The 21,956-nt window shown below is 42.1% G+C and overlaps 1 protein-coding gene across 1 annotated transcript in view; it reads right to left on the bottom strand.

The window, feature by feature from the left end:
• The window catches only part of adam19a (ADAM metallopeptidase domain 19a), a 301,656-nt gene extending 279,947 nt beyond the window's left edge, over positions 1 to 21,709 (bottom strand). The window contains exon 1 of the mRNA XM_034105687.1: positions 21,506 to 21,709. Coding sequence (XP_033961578.1) covers positions 21,506 to 21,635 — 130 coding nt within the window. The 5' untranslated portion in view covers positions 21,636 to 21,709. The remainder of the gene's footprint in view (positions 1 to 21,505) is intronic.
• Positions 21,710 to 21,956: the final 247 nt, after the last annotated feature.

Raw genomic sequence — 21,956 nt, 5'->3', positions numbered from 1 at the left:
ATTCATGCTCCCTTTCCTCTGCAGACCTGGAAGGACTCTCAGTGAAGATGAAGAGAGAAGGCCGGCAGAGTTGCGCTCACGCACGGCACTCGCCCGGCGAGCTATCACTGCATGGTGCTGGGGGAAAACAATGAGAGGCGTGATCTATATCTGACACCGGCAGATATCTACTCCAGCGGCTGGAAGATAGGGCGAGGGACGGCGGGGGGAGAGGGGTGTGCAGGGAAAGGAGGAAGAATACACGGCATATACGTTATCTTCTTGAGAAATGACTGTGTGAATTCACTTTGTAACGGGAGTGGAGAGGGCTCTTTAGAGAGACAAAAAAGGGAAGCGATAAAGTGGATAATTTCAATGGAGGGGGGCCATCAGCTGCTTTATGTCATCCGATTTAAAACCACCTCTATTTGGCCTATTACCATCAATCCTTGTGCTGTCTATGAACAGAAGGAGCCCGTAATGACAGATCTGGCCTGTTTGCATAAGCACTGCTTTACTTTTTCATATCGTGCATGCCCATTCCTTTTCAAGAACAGAATCCCTTCTTTTTCCTTCTCGACTATCCCCTGGGGTTAAAGCCCAGGATGGGACTACAGATAACTGAGATGGTACAAGGATGGAAGAGAAAGCATATTCCCTACCATCCAGTGCCAGACTGCATGTGAATGGATGATGCTTCTTTTTCCCCTTTAACCCACTTTGGGGACTTTCTGTGAAACGGGGGATTGTAGTCAGAAGTTTGCCGGACAACAACGGGACAAAGTTAGATGGACAACAACGGGACAAAGTTAGATGGATAAAATGAGGGGTGTGGATTTTTTTCACAAACTGAGATAATAAACTCTGAGAAACTCTTTGAAACATACAGTATCCAAAAGATGCAGTAATAACATGGAGCATTACAATGTGCACTGTAGGTCAGTGCTGCCGCTGCAATACTATTCCAAAGAGCAAGGCACTCAAAGCCACTTTAGTTGTTATCTCAGTTTAGATGCACTGTTTTTGTCTGAGAATACATCATAAATAATTCATGAATAAGTCTACTGTATGTATTCACTTTGTGTCTTTGGTGTAAAACCAAGAGAATCCCAGATGTACACAAGGTTTGAGGCCAGATCAGTGATTCAGTCTTTTCAGTGCAGATGGGGAGACAGAGAAATGACACTGATTGAGAAAGGCCTCAAAGTTGTAGTCCGGTGTTCAAATGCCTCATGTTGGAATCCAACACTTGACAATCACCACACATAATCAAACTGAGAAATACAAAATATATATCACCAGTGGTTTTAAATCTGATGAAGGTTTCCTTAACAGAAACTGCTTCCACTCGTGCTGACAGAGCAGTATGCAGGGGGGAGTGGACACCTTTGCAGAACGCTAAGAGTCAAAGGAATGCAGGCCTTTAACTAGCTGATTGCATTAGTGCAGCAAAGTAACAACAGCAAAGGACCCTACTTTAAAGAAGCACATAAGGCCTTGTGAGAGATGCAGGCCAACCTGTCAGTGAGGAACTAGTGCTCTCCACATAAGTATTTGAGTGCCATAGCAGCCAAATCCCGCTATAACAGCTTACTCTTATATTTCCTATATCCTACACCCCCGCAGCCCTAATCCGTTCCCTCTCAGTTGAAGTATTCTCGAACTTGTCCCAGTTTTAATGAGGTGCTCAGTGACAGTCCTTTCTCTCTCTTCCTTCCTAGTTTTTCCGCAGGGCTGAATTGGTGGGATGGATCAGTGCTGCGAGGGAAGAGTGTTCCCGATCTGCACTAATGATAGGAGCTGTACCTTCCTATCACATGTGGTAGAATGAGAGCCACCTTTAGAATGTGTGTGAGACAGAATAATAACTAGATCCAATGATACGCTGCAAATTATTCCTGCAATTCCTGAAAAGCTGTAACATTTACATATAAATAAGTGTGGGTTTTGCTCATCTTTATCACCAATTGATTCGTCACAGCAGTCATTCAGGCGTGCTGTACTGTAGGCTAGTCGTTTCAAGGCGTTGGGATTTTTAAGGTTTTTGGGGTTTTAAATATTTTATATGTGGGACATTTTTCAATCCTTTTGATAAGAACCAACAGAATGTCTCATGACAGTTGGTCAAGTCTACATAGAAGTTTTCAGGCATGCAAGTGCTTGTCAGTTATAAAGAAAAAATCCTTTGGTTTTTTCTTTAGGAGAGACACATGTTGTCAGAACATCAAGAAAAGTCCTATAGAGCACAGGAAGTGGTATTTGTCTCTATTGGGCAGTGTCAAATCAAATGAAAAACTCAGTAGTCAGCATGAATTTTAACTATAAAACACTTAAGCACTAAAGCCTTGATCATACATACTGGGTACACTCCTTCCTGTAGAGAGATTACCCTCTAATTTGAGCTGCTATGGTAATTAACATCAATTAGCTAAGGCTGACAATATCTGCTGCTGGTGATGTTTATCAGAGATTAACGGTTTGATAAGAGATTAGTAGTAGAAGGCTTAGCGATTTCAGCTATTCTGCCAATTGGGTAGAACATACAAAATGGAATTTCCTATCCAAACTAAACCCTATTGCTGATTTTGATTTGATTCTATAAAAATGACTATCATTTGTAAAGCAAAGGTCCAAACATGTGATGCTTCTAACCGTTCAAATGTCCGTTCTTTCTTTTCAAAATACCACCTCAGGATAGGAAGAATGTCATAGACTAAAAAGCTAATTGAGGAGACAAAAAATGATAAAAATGATATTACATTTTAAAGATATTAGTTAAAGCTCTTATTAAATGTTACCATACACAAACAAAGAAGATAATGGCATTGGTTTTGTAAACCTTTGTGTTCGTGTATGCAGAAAAATCAAAAAGCAAGAATAATCCACACATCTCACTGTGCTGATTCATTGTGAACTACTCTTTACTAGGGATCGACCGATAGGGCTTTTTCAAGGCGATACCGATACCGATTATTAGTAATCAAGGAGACCGATAACCGATATTTGGAACCGATATACATTTGCAGTAAAATCAGAAAATCTTGGTGTCAAAATGTAGAATAACACAAACTCCAACACAACTCAACACAACTTCTTTGAGATGCATTTAAGCATATATTATGTTTAATGAACTTTTAAACATCTTCCAACTGGTTTCCTCTCTGAGCCCTTTTCTTTAGTGAAGCCATCTGCTATGAGTTAGAGAGAGACAAGAAGTGGGGCTGCAGGCTGACATGCTTAACTAACAATAATGCTTAATTTATTATATCTGTCTATCTAGCATAAAACCCCCAATGCTGACTGACTTCCCGCGTCCCTGTGTAACTGGGAAGCTGATAGAATTGGATCATAAGATCGTGGTGTTTTTGGAACTTCAGCATAGGGTTTAACACATGTGGCTCTGCCGCTCAGCGCTGCTGCTTGCTTCAGTCTGTGTCTGCGTTCTTTCGCACCTGCCTGTAATCTGAGAAGGTCCCACCTCTCTGGCTGGCGCCCGGAAAATCTTCAGTAATAGCCTATCAGATAGCGCTGTGGGCGGGACATCGCTCGTGTACACAGAGTGGTGACTGCAGCCAGAGAAACGGCCGCATCAGAGCCAAAGTTTTATCGGCAATTTGATAAAAAAAAGGCCGATACCGATGGCGATTATCGGCCGATACCGATGGCGATTATCGGCCGACCCCTACTCTTTACCAAAGTACAGTTGCCCACTGTAAATGTCTACACAAAAGGAAGAGTGTTGATGCAAACAGCATTCCTCCGAGCTGAGCTGAGCTACAGTACAGTATGTTATGTTTGAATCATCACAAGTGTTCCTCATCCTGGCACTCTTCCTGGAACGAGATATAATCATGAGGAAGGGATCACTTCCACAACATTTAACCTCAGGGAATGTACTGTGATTACAGGAGTGAGTTTCTAAACATGGCTGACTGGTGTAATGCAAACAATTTGTTAGAAAGCAGCGGACTTTTAGGGGAGCTGTTGAGATCTTGAGATCATTTTGAATTTACGTCTGCAAATTCCTGGGAATGACAATCTAGTCCACTTTAAAGTGGGGGGTAAACACCACTACTCATCTCCAGAAAGCACACAAGAAATGTTTTATTTTCAGACAAATCCTAAATATCCAGGGATGGTCTGGTGATATTAATAAAGTCCTTACATTTAACAACGGTGTGCTGGACAAAGTCGTGATCAATCTGAAATGATTGGATGTTATTGGATAATCTACCACCTGTGGGGAAAATCTATACAGCTAGACCAGAGGTTCTCAATTGTTTTTCAGCCAAGGACCCCTTACAAGATAGAGATACACCAAGGACCCCCTCATTCTGATTTGTGATTTTGGGCTATATAAATAAAAATTGACTTGATTTGACATGTATGTCCCTTGGAATAATCTGACGTAGCCTATTTTTTACACTTCTATAGTCTTAGTTATGTGAAACTCTGTGAGTTGGGGGAACATGTCTGTAATGCCATTTTGCACCTGCCTTCTCCAGATCGCTGTTTTGGCACGGAATGCCTGGATTTTGTCGCTTACCTCCAGGATAGAGGCATATCTGCCTTGAACGGACAAACTGAGATCGTTCAATAAGTTGAACACATCTGCGAGGTAGGCGAGCTGTGCGATCCATTCGGGGTCCGAGAAGAGTGCTGCAGTGGTTGGCTTGTCATTCTGGATGAACTCACACAGCTCTGAGCGCAGTTCGTACACCCGCTGTAGCACTTTTCCACGGGAGAGCCAACGCACCTCTGAATGGAACAGCAGGGTATCCTGTCCTGTGCCCATCTCCCTGCAGAGCTGGCCGAATAAACGGGACTGTGGCTTACACTTGATGTGGTTGACCACAGATACCACCGTGCTGAGAACGGACTGTAGCTCAGGACTCAACGATTTTGACGCCAGAGCCTGCCTGTGCAGCATGCAGTGGGTAGCTATCATCATTGGATTGCGCTCCTTGGCACGAGCAACCACCCCACTATTGCGTCCGGTCATGGCAGCTGCCCCATCCGTGCAAATCGCAATGCAATTCTCCCAACTCACATTGCCAGTCTCCATGAACATATCTATAACATTGAAAATCTCCTCACCTGTTGCTTGCCCCGTCAACTCTTGACAAAATAAAAAATCTTCCTGAATCCTTCCTTCCCATGGGTAGCGAACCAGCGCGATGAGCTGCGTAGAGCCGGACACATCAGTGGACTCATCCAATTGAACCGCGAATTTAGACCCTCTCAGTCTTTCCAGCAGTTGTGATTTGATATCAAGGAAGTCTGATGGTGTCATTTGACAGAGGTACACTTCTCAATTTGGCAGCCGCATCTTTCCCCACCATCACCTCACACAGATCCACCGCAGCAGGGAGCAGCAGTTCCTCCGCTATTGTGTGGGGCTTTCGCGCCTTACGTTACGTCCACACAGCAGCTTTTCAAAAATCTTGAAAATCTTGGAGCTGGGCGTGTCTGACAGCTTGGGGATTTTTTGTGAGCAACGCGACCAACAACCAATCACATGAATCTCCCGCCCCCGACATACAAAGCAAAAGACCCCGCCGATTTTATGCGAGCAATATATATATATATATATAAACTCCCCAAACAGGCGAAAACCCACCAGTTTCACCCACTGTCTCTGCCACCTCCCTCCATGCCTGGTTCCTCCGGTTTGTATCCCGTTAATAGTTCTGGTCGTAAAGAACCGGGTGATTTGCTACCGTAATTTCTCGTTTGGAATATGAGGAAATGAACTGCAGTCTGGTTCTCCCTGCTTACACGCGGTTTGATTGGCTAGCGCTTCTACTGTCAGATTTGCATAAACGTGTTTGATTGGCTGGCGCTTCCAGCTCAGCTTCAAAAGTTAAACATTGCTCAACTTTTGAATCCTGGAAAATCCTGGAAATCTTCGCTTCGCTCCCCCACAATGCAGTTCGGCGAAAAGCGAGGCAAAGTGACGTCATCCCCATTCAAAGTCAATGGGCAGAGAAGCGTTGGAAGCGGTGGAAGATTCGTCTAAAGCTGCTGTGTGGACGTACCGTTAGCAATCCTCTGCGCTACCAGGTAGGAGGCCCGCTGCGCTTTGGCAGAAACAGACGTAACATTAACCCTCCGTTGTTGTTGCTGGCGTTAATCCTCACCCTTCCTCTCAAAAAAAGCCCGGTCTTTTTTTACATAATCTGGATGCTTGATCTCGAGGTGCCTCTTCAATTTGGCAGGCTTCATCGCCTCATTGGCAAGACACCGCAGGCATATCAGACATTTCGGTTTCCCTTCCACTTCAATAAATCCATATTGGAGATACTCCTCATCGTATTTCCTTACTTTTGTTTTTTGTTTTTCATTTACTTCATTTGTAGCCGTAACCGGTCGTTTTAAGAATCTATCCATCTTCGTAGTATGCTAGCCGTGTTATATCTCTATGATTCTTGCAGCGGCGCTCTCTGACTGACGTAACAGTTATTGTTGTTTCCACGGTAACGGGTGACGTGCTTGATTTCTAAATGTATCTATTTGTTAGATTAGAATGTAATCTATGAACTATTTTAGATTAAAAAAAATATATATTATTTGTTGAAAAAAAAAAAATGAAAAAAAATGATATCATGATAATTTAAATTAATGAATCTGAAAACTTTTCACGGAACCCCTGGCATAGTGCCACGGACCCCCGGGGGGTCGCGGACCCCACTTTGAGAACCACTGAGCTAGACTACACATAAAGGTCCTTAAAGTTTTCAAACAAATGGCAGCCAGCAAAAGCTACAGTACGACAAACATTTCGCTTTTTAGTTGTTGAAAAAAGGATTCAGCCAGCCTTCCGTTTACATTCAAGTTTCATGAAGCTACTACGACAAAATGTTAATCGAAAATGCAATATGGACTGGTGCTACATCCAAATCACCATGTTTGACACAGATGCTGATTTAAAAATATGTTTCAATGATAATGTGAATAATGATTCCAGAAGGATCATTATCTATTTTATTGAAAATCAAATAGCAATTGCAATATCAGCCAAAACAATTACTAGTGGTTAATTTCTCCAAATCGTGTAGCCAGTCGCTAGACTCGTTACGCCAAACAGCTGATCGCCAGGGGTTATACTGGGCTTAAGGTGAGTAAGGTGTAGTACAGCTGAAAACGCTGCTTTAGTTTCAAGTTATTTCTTAAAAACAACCGAAAATGAGTTTGTGTGATACGTGATATTAATTTCACAGAAATGTCGAGAAATGCGTAGTAGATACTAGATAGAGATATAAACAGGGGTGCACATACAGTGGGGCAAAAAAGTATTTAGTCAGCCACCAATTGTGCAAGTTCTCCCACTTAAAAAGATGAGAGAGGCCTGTAATAGTCATCCTAGGTATACTTCAACTATGAGAGACAGAATGAGAAGAAAAAAATCCAGAAAATCACATTGTCTGATTTTTAAAGAATTTATTTGCAAATGATGGTGGAAAATAAGTATTTAGTCAATAACAAAAGTTCATCTCAATACTTTGTTATACCCTTTGTTGGCAATGACAGAGGTCAAACGTTTTCTGTAAGTCTTCACAAGGTTTTCACTGTTGCTGGTATGTTGGCCCATTCCTCCATGCAGAGGACCGATCGGAGCATCCCTATAGAGCAGCATATTGGTTGGTTGTAGAGTGGCAAGGAGCGTTATGTATGAATGCAGCATAAGTGCTCGAGTTGACTGCCTGAACTAGCTCGCAGGCTTCACCCCATTTACCGTACACTTTTGAAAAATGTACTTAATCTACTATAATTAGTTTAGTCTCAATAAATAACAAAGAAGACCTTTGACCGGCACTTTTCAAAAATTTCCGGAAGATTTAAACTTTAACGGACATGTTGACCGGCGAAAACATATTCTAACAGGAACTCTGAGAAGTACAAAGTAGCATCAAAGTCAAATAAAGTACAAATATCTCAAAATTGTACTTAAGTACAGTACTTGAATAAGTACTTAGTAACTTCCCACATCTGAAATCAGATATGACTTCAAGTCATGTGATCATTTCTTAGTATTTGATCCTCCAACTTGGCCTCAGGAAATGCAAGGACTTCACAGTTTTGGCAACAAGTTTTGGAGAAAGCAAATCGGAGGCTTAAAAGAGACAGGGAGGTGCATCTTCAGCATCTTCAGCATCCAGCATGCAAGAAGTGTGAATAGAGGACAGTGAAGGAGACTGAGGAGGACCACACTTCGTGTGGGGTGAGTACCAAACGCTGTCTCCTGGTACTCATCTGAGTAACTCACTCAAAAAGTGATGTGCACCCCTGGATATAAAGCTAGATATTATGCCTTTATGTTGTGTAACAGTTTTAATAGCATGTGACACTTGCTCTCCGAGAAGAGTTGTCAGCTATCTCTTTTCTCAGTTTGTCATAAAAGGGGTTGCAAACTTCACATGTCGTAGTCGAACTCCCCTCCACCCTGACATGGAGTCTGATAGCATCAGACTGGAACAAAAAAATAACTCAGAAACAGCACACTCTGGCAACCGCTCACCCACACCCACAGACCCACATACCCACCGAGCATAAACATAACACTTGGAAAATGAATAATGACTAAAAGGAGCCCACACAGCGGACTAGGAAGGACCTTGCACAGTATTTCTGTGGGTGTTACAAATAACTATCATAAAATCTTGTTAGATTTCAAACATATTATTCAAGGTTGCAACCTGGCTGTCACGCCGGCTTGGTGTTTGCAGATGGAAAATAAGGTGATGTGAAAAGGTGAGCAGGGCATTGTCGGGGAACGTGTCTCTAATGAAAGTCTGCCTGTTTAGAGGTCGAGCCACAACAGTTCTGCCGACTGTGCATGCAGTCCCCCCCTCCTCGAAATACCAGCCCACGCTTTCAAGAGCTCTCAGATCACTCCATTCAGGCTCCTCTGGGCTCACAGGACAGGCCTTGCATTGCAACAACATGTGGAGCGCAGGCTGGTAAATGGGCCGTGATGCAGGAAAACAGCTGAGCTTGGAGTTCATCTGAATCCCGGCAGAGCAAAAGTGCATTAGGAGTTTGGAGCGCTTTAAACAAATCTTTTGATGACATGTCTGCGATTGAGAGAGTGTGAGGAAACTGACAAAGTGAGCAACCAGGAAGGGGAACGAGCATGATGATAAGAGGAAGCATGCAGAGAAGCAACACATAGATCTAGACCCTTAATTTCAAGTTAGCTTGAAACAGTACAAACTCATTCACAAATTCTTGAATTTCCGTCAAAAGAGAATCGTGTTAGATCATTTTGATCTCAATATTGACCAAAAATAATCGTGATGATGGTTTTTGTAAGGATGTCAGGACCATTATACAGAACTATTAAAGAGGACATATATTCATTTTCAGGATCATATCCGTATGTAGTGTCTCTACTGGGACATGTCTCCGTGCTCGAATGTTCAAAAAGCTCTTTATTTTTTCTCATACTGCCTGTGCTGCAGCACCTCTTTTCACCCTCTGTCTGAAACAAGAGTCTGCTCTGATTGGTTAGCTGGCCAGATCTGTTGTGATTGGTCAAACGCTTAGAGATGTGCTGGAAATGTCCCCCTCCTTGGGCATAGTGTTGGAACGCTCGGCAATAGAAGCGCCAGTGTTAGATAGTAATGGCTCTATGTTAGGGAACTAATAAGAAGTCCGCTTGAGGCGTTTCAGGCAGAGGAGAAGTGTGTGGGCACAAAAACCCGCCCACAGCGCTATCTGATAGGCTATTACTAGAGATGTCCCGATCCGATCACGTGATCGGGGATCGGAGCTGATCACGTGATTTTCAAAAGATCGGAATCGGGATAAAAAAATCGGGGATCGGGATTTTTTTTTTTTTTTTTTTTATTTAATGTTACAAAACAAAAATTACCATGTTCACGTCTTAAAGTCATCCTGAGGACTTAGTTTTGGTTTAAAATTACACAACATCATGTATGTATGGTTGGTTGCTTATTTCTCTGAAATCTGGCAACAGAGTGGGCGCAGTGTCTGATAGTAGCAGTAAGCTAACGAGAGGCTACGTTCAGCTGGTGACTCGGGAGTCGGGACAGAGAAAATGTCAGGAGTTTGGAAGTATTATAAAATTGAAAGTGAAGGCAGTGTAACAGCCAGATGCAATGTTTGCAAGGCAGAGGTTCCGCGTGGTGGAAAGAACAGAGCTACGTTCAACACGACCAATCTAATACGCTACCTGAGAAACAAACACCAACAACAACACGACGAGTACACAGCGGCCACTCAGGTAACGGCACTGAAACAACCAACACTTTCAGAGACTTTCAAAAGGAAAGAGAAACTGCCCCAGAACAGTGAAAAGGCCAACACAATAACAGCCAAGATAGCTGAATTCATTGCGTTGGATGACCAGCCGTTATCTGTTACCTTTTTTTTCTCTTAATGCATTGCATAAAGATCGGATCGGGAAAAATCGGTATCAGCAGATTGTCAAAATCAAATGATCGGAATCGGATCGGGAGCAAAAAAAGGTGATCGGGACATCCCTAGCTATTACTGAAGATTTCCGGGCGGGAGCCAGCCAGAGAGGCGGGACCTTCTCAGATTACAGGCAGGTGCGAAAGAACGCAGACACAGACTGAAGCAAGCAGCAGCGCTGAGCGGCAGAGCCACATGTGTTAAACCGAAGTTCAATAAACATCCCTATCCCCTATGCTGAAGTTCCAAAAACACCACGATCTTATGATCCAATTCTATCATTTTCCCAGTTACACAGGGACGCGGGAAGTCAGTCAGCGTTGGAGGTGCGTGCAGCGTCTCGCAGCGGAGTAACTGTGGGGGGGGGGAGGGGCTGCGAGTGGAGCCTCGCAGGTTTTCAGGTTGATATGTGAAGCTCATTAGCTAGCCAACGTGTATCTAGCAAATGTTTAGCAACATATTAGAAGTGAGGCTACTAAACTAACGTTAGGTCTACTGTCATAGCCTCACTTTTAATAGTTTGCAAAACATTAGCTAGCACTAGTGTTTTGCAGTTGCTCGCAGCTTATTGGGATTTCATGCTAGATAGACAGATATAATAAATGAAGCATTATTGTTAGTTAAGCATGTCAGCCTGCAGCCCCACTTCTTGTCTCTCTCTAACTCACTGCAGATGGCTTCACTAAAGAAAAGGGCTCAGAGAGGAAACCAGTTGGAAGATGTTTAAAAGTTCATTAAACATAATATATGCTTAAATGCATCTCAAAGAAGTTGAGTTGGAGTTTGTGTTATTCTACATTTTGACACCAAGATTTTCTGATTTTACTGCAAATGTATATCGGTTCCAAATATCGGTTATCGGTCTCCTTGATTTCTAATAATCGGTATCGGTATCGCCTTGAAAAAGCAATATCGGTCGATCCCTAGTATATAACACACTACAGGAGAGGCAAAAGACCAAAACGCATCATAGGACCTCACAACAGAGCCACCCGATCTAAATGTGTCATGTCGGGAGTAAAGGATGTCACTGCATTAGTATGTAAAGCCTTCATATTGCAGCTGTGACTCAGTGAACATGCCACTCAGAATGAACTCAGGTGGGAAATGTGTACAATGCATACGAACTCCACCAACACAATCGTCTAACGAGGCCAAAAAAAAGTGTAGAAGTGAATTAAGACTCCTGTCAGTCAGTCTGCTAAGGCAACGTGAGGTGATGCTGCCTCTGAGAGCTACTGTATTCAGCTTGAGGAAAGAAAACAACACAACAGCTGGTTACATGCAGGCTAAGCTGTCAGTGTGTGCTTGACCACAACACACCACAACAGCTGGTTACATGCAGGCTAAGCTGTCAGTGTGTGCTTGACCACAACACACCACAACAGCTGGTTACATGCAGGCTAAGCTGTCAGTGTGTGCTTGACCACAACACACCACAACACGACAGAGATGCTGTGTTTTGACCAAAGACACTGCAAAGTAGGAACTTGTTTTATTTTGTTTCTTTGAGAGGCTCACAGAGTTCTGCTTGATAATATCAGAGTTCCACATTTGACAAATGTTGAGCTTTCGAGAAAGGGAAATAAAACTGTGATATAAAAGAGTCTCTTTCTCAGATGTGTTCAGACATATGAAATATGTTTGAGGTAGTTTGGAAAAATGTCACCACATGTTTTTTTACTATAGATATCTATTCCAACAAAGGAACATCAGGAACAACACGCTGCCGTTTCAAAAACAATTAAAATATAAAAGACAAATGTGCCATCTTCCCCAACTTAACAACACATGCAGCATGCTTCTTCACTTGCATGTGTTTCACATTTGTGAAACTGCAGTGAGTTTCTCCCAAATGGGAATGTTGTGGGCCGTTGAAGCGTGTTTGCACCTGTCAGCCACATTGGATATCTTTATTTATTTAATTAAAAAAGTCAAGTAATACATAACGCACACAAATGCCTGTTATGTGGTTATGTAAATATATATGTAATGTGTTCCCTGTAGTGATTTATTTTCCTGGGATGATCAGCGGCTGTGTCCAGAGCTAAAATGTTGATGGCCGATGTGATGGTTGATTACTGTGGTTTTGCTGACTGCTGCAATTTCAGCTCCCAGTTTTAATGGCATCCAATCACCACAATCATGATGTATAGGTTTCTTTCAAGCAGGCAGTTGGAACAGAGGAACAGCCAATTATCACTATTCTATTTAGTTTTTTTTGGCCAGTTATAGTGTGCAGCTAATTAACTGGTGCAATGGGGGGGACACCATGCTGCAGAAGGAAATGCTGGATCAACAAAACCTGAAACAATACACTAAAACACAAAGGGAGGAGGAGGAGGGCAGACAAGAGGAGAAGTGGCACAGCCTTCTTCTGTTTGACCGGCTGCCAGTTTCAAGCCGGGGAGACAACTGTGGGACATATGGTAGTATGTATTAAAGAAAGAAATAAAGGGCTTACTAACCAGTATCTGTGCACATGTACAACCCCCTAATAAAGACAAATTAACTGAAAACGTGTTACTGTCCGAATCTTTTTTAATTGCACTTTATGTTTAGTTTTATAGCAAATGTGTTGTTTCAATGTGAAATATCTTGTACAGTAGTACATACTAGGGATGGGAACGATTAACCGAATACTCGAAAATATTCAGGTATTCGAATATGAGAATAAGTAAGTTGATTACATATGATCAAATGGAATAATTCAATGTATACGACAGTGCCATAGCTAAATGTGTTAGGTGACGTCTAAAGGTGTGTTTTGCTCCGCTCACCGGCCCCTCACAGCGGGCAGAGCTGCAGGTGCTGATCTCTCTCTCTCGTGTCCGGTTATACTTCACTCGCGTTTATGTCCAAATCCATCAGATCTAGCTGGTTCTAGCCAATGACATGGCTGCTGCCCCTCCCTACACGCAGATCACGCAGACTCAAACCTCATCTTAGGCCCAGGCTGAAGTCGAATAGTCCATTTAGCTTAGGAACCTTCCTAAAGGAGTGAAATGACCCGGAAGTCCCTCAGTGGCAGCCATGATAAGTGCCGTTCGAATTCTCTAGAATGATGAGAATGATAGGAAAGGAGGTTTCAAACTTCCTTTATAACCTCCTTTAGCTTAGGAACCACTGGACCTCCCTACTGACAGGAGAGGAGAAAATGCTGCCCCACAATGCCTTGCAGCCGCAGCATTTGACGTCACTCAACAGTCGGCCGTTCACGGAAAAAAACGATTATGACCGAGAAATGATATCATGAAAGTTACGGTGCTTATTAAGCATTTTAAAACATAGGTGGTAAGTTGCCAAAGTGCTTTGTTCTGAACGTTCATCAGTATTATAATCAAAGAGAGAAATATGAACGTTAGTTTTTACTGAAATGATCAAATAAAGTCAACATTTCAGTCTTTACTGAGCTGTGTGGAGTTTGTTCAACTTTTAAAAGATGTCTGAATGGTGATATACACAGTGATAGATGGTAAGGACTAACGTTTATAATAAATACATCTGTATTGATTTAAGATCTTTCCATCAATCATACGTATTGGGATCATTGGTATTAATGTGGACCGGAGGGAGAGGGGGACGAGCAGAAGTTTCACTTTCCTTTTTTATTTCAATTCCAACTTTGGTCCTGAAGAATATGTTTCTCTGTTGTCCACGTTCATAAAGCAAAGCAGCAGCATCAGAGCACGGTGCAGAGTCTCTAGATGAGTTCACAGTAGTCCCTCGTTCTTATTGAACATCCATGTTGTAGTCCGCTGTATAGAAAACTGTGGTTTCCATGGTTTCCCCACAGCAGCAGACGCACACAATGACGTCCGCTGGCGCATCATAAACACGTCAGATAGTGAAAGTGCATTCGGATTCTCTAAAGTACCGCAGTCTCTTCTCATAAGTCCTTTTTAATTCTCCTATCCACTATCCCTTAACCCCGTGATGTTTCACTCAGAGGTCAAGGAATAGGCGATAGGGTTAGAATTTAGGAGCTGATTTTTAAACTATCCGACTGCAGCCCCAGACTCCAGCTGAGAGGGTCTTCTCTACAGCTGGCCTGATTGTGAATCGCCTCTCCCCTGAGTAGACATGCTCACATTCTTAAAGAAGAATGAGTATTGAAAAGCTGCACTCTGTGCACAGGCCCTGCTACAGGTTGCTGATCTCTGTTGTGATAGGGTTACGTAACGCTACATTACACGTCACTTGTTCTACGCTTTTATCCAAAGCGACTTACATACATTGAGCACTGTGGACAATCCCCACAGGAGCAATTTGGGGTGAAGCATCTCAGGGACACACCGACATGCTGACTGCAGTGGGACTCGAACTTGCTATCCCTTGATTCGAAGTCCATCACACTACCCACTGAGCCACAGCCTCCCGAACATTACCCTAACCGGTTATGTTGTTCGTGTATGATCCCTCTGTAATTTAAAAGAGGGTACATTTTGATATTCAGCTCATTAACCCAGTGATAGGTTACGATTGATTATTTAGGAGAAGAATACTTTCAAGTTTTGTTTATGCGGTTTCTATGTTGGTCATTGATCAACTGGCAGATCAATAAAGGACAGAGGTTTGAAAGTCCCTACTGGACAAAAGTTGCATGAAGTTTGAATCGACACAACGTGTAGACTTGGAGCGAGTGTTAAGTGTGCATCGACAGACAGTTCAAAGAGAAGACCATTAAACAGAGGATTCCTCTCAAATGTGATTAAATATACTTATAAGAAGGACGAAATAAAACTCAAGAACATGTTTGAAGTACATTCATAATTTAAACATTACATGTTTCTTTCAGTGCCATACGAATGACTTTCTTCCAACACTCACTGCTCTGCTTGCGATACACAAAAGAAATGCATCTCAACATTGATTTTGCATTCCAGTACCGCCTTACAAAATCAATTATGGTCACACACACAATGAGACCTGGAACGAGACCCCGCATTACATTAATGCAACCTCTATCACACATTTCAAACAAATAAACACTTTGTGATCGAGGGCGACCTGAGACCACTGATTCAAACCTCATTTACACTCCTTCACGACACTCAACGCAAGTCTCTACGTTTTGTTGCTCGTCTTGTTTCTGTTGATTTGTTATATATGTTGTATGGTTATGTGATCCTGTATTTGAGTTGCTTTAAAACATGAACCTGAGCTTACACAGTCCAACCCCGGCCCTTAACCTAATCCAGTTTTACCGTAACACATATAACATTTGAAGGTTCCTGTATGCAGTGTGCGAAAAAGTACACGTCCCACCGTCCGGGACGTGTACTTTACAATATCGGACAAGTAGATCTTTCAATTGACTTGTCCGGCGGACAAGTGACGTTTATTGACAAATGATTGATACATTCAGTTTACAAAAGGCAGATCTCATTCGCAAATTGTACGTGTCCGCCATTGTTCGTTTAGAAGTGTTAGTTTCGGTTCTGCTTGTCGATTCCTAAGGAAATGCATCTCGCCGCTTTCTGTACAGTTAGACGGGACGGGGCGGAGCGGGGCGGGAAGTGCAGCACAGTGGCAGGGTTGGGAAGCAAAACTCGGTTCCGAGTAGGAACAAATAACAATTGTCCGGTAGCGGGATTAATAAGAGTTGTGAGGACAGGAGGCGGAGCCCCGCGGACTGCAGCTCTCTCTATGCTCCGTATCAGCTGATCGCTGCACGGTGCAGCTCAGCGTCTCTCTCTCTTTCTACACACAGCGGATCCGCTGCCCGTTTGACAGTCTCATCTTTGTCAAACTTTCTTAAGTTCTTTCTCTAACACGTAATGCAGGTTATTAAGCGTTTTAACTCCTGTGTTGTTAATATTGACGCCATTTCCTTTATGAAGTGAAGCAGCCTCCCTGTCTGTGTCCTCGCCCTGTCCTCACATCCCCGGACCCCCAGACTCGGAGGAGCACAGGGATGTCAGTATTGTTTATGAAGCAGGGTATAGAAAGTACATTATTGAAATGAAAATACTATTTATTTACTTTTACAAACAGTGAGCAGCTGCAGCATGTGTATTGCAGGACATGTGTAAGCGTGCAAGCGTCTTTGAGTTGTAGAAAAGCGCTAGGCCTATACTGTAGGCTATAAATATAATGTATTATTATTATTAGGCCTATGTGTTGGACATGTGTGGTTGGACTCTGTCTCACAGGCAGGCTGCAGTGTAACATCAGAGGAGACTGGGCCAATTGCACATTCTCAAACTGCACCACTTGGAACTAACTAAACAATGCAGAGATTATTTTTATATAATTGTATTCAATAACCGTAAGAAATTAAACAGTATGAAGTGATTTGTAAATAGGAATACAGATTTGACTTAATCTTTTCATAAATATATTTTTCTCCCAGTTTGTCATGGGACTTATTTTGACCCTCTCAAAGAACCGGAATCGAGAACCGGAAATAACCGGAATTCAAAAGCAGAACCGGAATCGTTAAAATTAGGGATGTCCCGATCACCTTTTTTTGCTCCCGATCCGATTCCGATTATTTGATTTTGACAATCTGCCGATACCGATTTTTCCCGATCCGATCTTTATGCAATGCATTAAGAGAAAAAAAAGGTAACAGATAACGGCTGGTCATCCAACGCGATGAATTCAGCTATCTTGGCTGTTATTGTTTTGGCCTTTTCTCTGTTCTGGGGCAGTTTCTCTTTCCTTTTGAAAGTCTCTGAAAGTGTTGGTTGTTTCAGTGCCGTTACCCGAGTGGCCGCTGTGTACTCGCCGTGTTGTTGTTGGTGTTTGTTTCTCAGGTAACGTATTAGATTGGTCCTGTTGAACGTAGCTCTGTTCTTTCCACCACGCGGAACCTCTGCCTTGCAAACATTGCATCTGGCTGTTACACTGCCTTCGCTTTCAATTTTATAATACTTCCAAACTCCTGACATTTTCTCTGTCCCGACTCCCGAGTCACCAGCTGAACGTAGCCTCTCGTTAGCTTACTGCTACTAGTAGACACTGCGCCCACTCTGTTGCCAGATTTCAGAGGAATAAGCAACCAGGTCTATGAAAACAAGCCCAAAGAAAGCAACACATACATGATGTTGTGTAATTTTAAACCAAAACTAAGTCTTCAGGATGACTTTAAGACGTGAACATGGTCATTTTTGTTTTGAAACATTAAATTAAAAAAAATATATTTTATAAAAAAAAAAAAAAAAAAAGTCCCCATCCCCGATTTTTTTCTCCCGATCCCCGATCTTTTAAAAATCACGTGATCGGCTCCGATCCCCGATCACGTGATCGGATCGGGACATCTCTAGTTAAAATCCAAACGATACCCAACCCTTTGTGTGATGCAGTAAAATCTTACCGTTCACTTACGGAGCGTCCACACTACAGCTTCAAAAATAGCTTGGAGCTGGGCGTGTCTGGAGCTTGGGGATTTTATTCAAGCAACACGACCAACAACCAATCACATGAATCTCCCGCCCCCGACATACAGAGCAAAAACCCCTGGGGATTTTATGCGAGCAATATATATATATATATAAACTCCCCAAACAGGCGAAAACCTACCAGTTTCCCCCACTGTCTCTGCCACCTCCCTCCATGCCTGGTTCCTCCGGTTTGTATCCCGGTAGGTGAAGAGGGTCTGGTCATACAAAACCGGGTGATTTGCTACGGCGATAGTTAGTTTCTCCTCCGACTTTTTTTGAAATATAGAAATGAACGGCGGGATATCTCTCCCAGCTTAGACGCGGTTTGATTGGCTACGGCTTCAGCTGCAGATTTTGGGAAACGGGATTTGATTGGCTGGCGCTGGCTACTCCGGCGTCTCCGGCGTCAGAAGTTGAACATTGTTCAACTTCTGTCGCCTGAGACGGACCGCTCTGCTACCCACAATTCAGTTCGGCGAAAAAGCGCGGCTACGTGACGTCACCCCATTGAAAGTGAATGGGCAGATTGGAGCTTTCGACGCTGTCGACGCTGTAGTGTAGACGGGCCGCGTCTATCGTTATTCCAACCCAGTTTAGATTTAACCACGCCCACTTCCGCATTACGCAAGAATGTAGCTCTACGCGATAGCGTCATAGACTTCTTCTTCGGCAGTTATAGCGGTCCCGGTTGTTTTTTGTCTTTCCAAAGGATTTGTTGACTGAAAGTAAACGATCCTGTAATCAAAGCCATATCGAAGTGTCCTGAGATTGTATTACTGGTGTTTTATCATCTATAAATAGCCTGTGTGTATTCTCAAATGTCGTTTTCAGGACAAACAAAAGACGTTTTAAATATCTTATCAGCTGGTGTAAGTGCAGAATATTGAATAAATACATGTGTGAGTACATATAAGTGTGTGTTTATATGTTTATAAATGAATACATGTGTGTGTATATATATATATATATAAAACAGTATCATTAAATAATGCTGTGTGTGTATGAATGAATACATCTGTGTATATTTATGAATAAATACATGTGTGAGTACATATAAGTGTGTGTGTATATGAATAAATGTATATATAAAATAGTATCATTAAATAAATATATATATAAAATAGTATCATTAAATAATGCTGTCAGATAAATGAAGTACACAGTAATAGTCAAGGTTATATTCAATATTCTGCACTTACACCAGCTGATAAGATATTTAAAACGTCTTTTGTTTGTCCTGAAAACGACATTTGAGAATACACACAGGCTATGTATGGATGATAAAACACCAGTAATACAATCTCAGGACTCTTCGATATGGCTTTGATTACAGGATCGTTTACTTTCAGTCAACAAATCCTTTGGAAAGACAAAAAACAACTATTCAATATCCTGCTCATCCTGCTTTACCGCGACCGCTATAACTGCCGAAGAAGAAGTATATGACGCTATCGCGTAGAGCTACGTTCTTGCGTAATGCGGAAGTGGGCGTGGTTAAATCTAAACTGGGTTGGAATAACGATAGACGCAGACGGGCCGTTACTGTACGTTAGCGGTGCCGTAAAAACCGTGGGAAAATGTAAAATACGATGATCAAGAAGAAGATTCCAGTGGCCCCAATTTTTGTCCATTCTGGACAAGTGAAAAATGTATTCGGACAAGTAAATTGCCAAACTCACTTGTCCATGGACAAGTACTCTCTAAAAACTTTTTCTCACACTGAGTATGATGCTAAAGGAAAAATTGAAAAAAAGTATAATAATATGCGTTGTATTCAAATAAACAGGTTCTCTGCATGTGAAAATAATTGAAGCCCACTGCTAAAAAGACAGTTCACTGATCACATTTAAGTTTGTCATCAATCAAAACCCCAATATATCTAGTTTGCTGAGATATACTGTAATAGAACAAATCTAATACAAATGTGACATTGGAGAAACTGAAAACGATTCTTAAAGGACTTCTGAGGTTCATTAAATAGTTATATTAAATACAATAAATGTATTATATAGGCCTTAGAACTTTGGTTTTGGTAAGGCAAGAAAGCCTACACTTTCAAATATACCCTTTGGAGCTTTTTCTCCAACTGCGTGGAGTGCATTAAGAAGATCGACTTGTTTTAAAGTTGACTTGGCCACGATCACATCACTGATATCACTGCAATGCTCTACAGCTGAGTGTCAGAACACTGCATCGGGCCTCCAGCCTCACAGAGGACCAGGGTGCTGAACATTACACATCCATTCAACACAACAGGCTGTATTGGCAATACAGCTGCCAAGTATATTATAATCTGACACTGAATGAGATAACCACGGAAAAAGTGAATAACAATCTTTGATGAACCTATTAGTAAAAATAATTAAACTGTGAATAAGTAAGTGAAATAAATTATAAATGAATTACATATTTAAAAACTACAGGGCTGCGGTGTCAGATTCCATCTTGACAGTTCATGTTCTTGGTTATTTTTACAGACAGACACTAACACACACACACGCACATACACGGGTTGTTAACTCCATTAACTTGGAACGTATCTTGAATGGGGGTCAGTGTTTGAGTCTGGCTTTTCCTTGTGGTATGAGCTCACATGACAGCAGGACAGGGTGTGTATCTGTATAGCAGCCTCTATCACACACACTTCTTTATCTGGCTGCTTTTAGACTTCATTTGTATGTCCTTTCAAATAGAAAGTATTGTCAGGACTGCCAGCCAAGTCAGACGCACCCCCAACAGTGAGCAATAAAAGGCAACCAGGAATTTACATTGTCATGGTTTCACACATCAAGTCAGAATAAACTGACTTGTTGTGATATAACGTGCTGAAATTGGCACGGCTCATACTGGTCTGGAGTCTCAGCGTTTCTTTAAACTGCTGCCTTTTAAGGACAAGGCACAAAGAGGACAGGGCTGGAGTCCTGATGAGAAAACTAGTATTACTGTTAACATATCAATCTGAGACAATTCGACGTTAAGATCAATTACATTCTGAAGTTAAGTTTTTCTAAAATACAAAACTGCACTATGATAAATCATAAATAAGAAAGCATGGAAAGCCCCTCGCTTCAATGCGTGCATTAAGAGACGCTCCACCGGAACCCGTCTGAAACTCTGACACTTTATCATTCCTTTGCATACAGCGAGTTGGGAACATATTATAAAACATATTGCACCGTGGTTTCAGTTAAGCTAGCGTCTCCTGTTTGTTTCGGCATAAAAGCCACGACACAATAAGGTCAGCTTTTAGTATTTGATCTTATTCCCCCCTTTGTGCCCAGCACCGAGCAGTTTGCGGAGGAGGCACTTGTGTGAGTTAACCAGATCCCGGTGAGAGCAGAGATGTTATCACAGTGTAATTCAGTAGGTATGTGTCGGTGTTAAAGATGGCAAATGTGAAGTTGATACATATAACTCGGGAAATATTCAGTAGGTGATGTTTTCTTGTGTCTTTGCTCCATACGGAAGGTGGCATTAAATGGCCATATTTGTATATGGAGTTTGGCGGACGCAGCGCGCGACCTCGTATAACGGATAATTACTAAGTAAAGTTTCAGTGCTATCTCAGCAAACCAATAGGCCTACAGCTTCAAATAAAAAAATGTTTAATCTCTTATACATTTTTAAACATGTTATACTGCTTGAATGCTTTAAAGCGCAACTAGTAGATCTAAGAAGTTCACAGCATGTCAGCTCTTTACCTTGTTCTCCGGTGTTCCCGCTGGCTCGGTCCAGAGTGCCGTTCAGCAGCAGAAAAGAAAGAAACACGAGCAAACGTCCCCATCTTGACGGTGGTAGTTGGGCATTTTTCTGCCTGTGTTTACTGTACATCCCTGTGACCCTCGGTACCGCCGACCGTCCTCCCTTTCCTCGCCGTTTTCAACTCTGCCTCCTTCCCTGACTCCGCGAGCGTCAGGCACGAGAGCATCATGTAGCACTTCCTGAATGACCTATCAAAATAAAACATTCAAAATGCCAAAGTGCCACACAACTAAAATATTATTGTTCTAATAAGGGGATCATGTATTATTCTTATTATTAGTATTATTATTATTACAATAATTTGTATTATTACTATATAATTATTGTTAATATTATAATTGTTATTATTATTATTAATTTGACACACTTAAATATTGAGAGCAGTTTTCA

Source organism: Pseudochaenichthys georgianus, chromosome 18 (assembly GCF_902827115.2).
Source record: "Pseudochaenichthys georgianus chromosome 18, fPseGeo1.2, whole genome shotgun sequence".
Classification (NCBI taxonomy): Eukaryota; Metazoa; Chordata; class Actinopteri; order Perciformes; family Channichthyidae; genus Pseudochaenichthys; species Pseudochaenichthys georgianus.
Note: the sequence above shows the minus strand (reverse complement) of the source record. Positions and strands in the feature narration are given on the sequence as shown.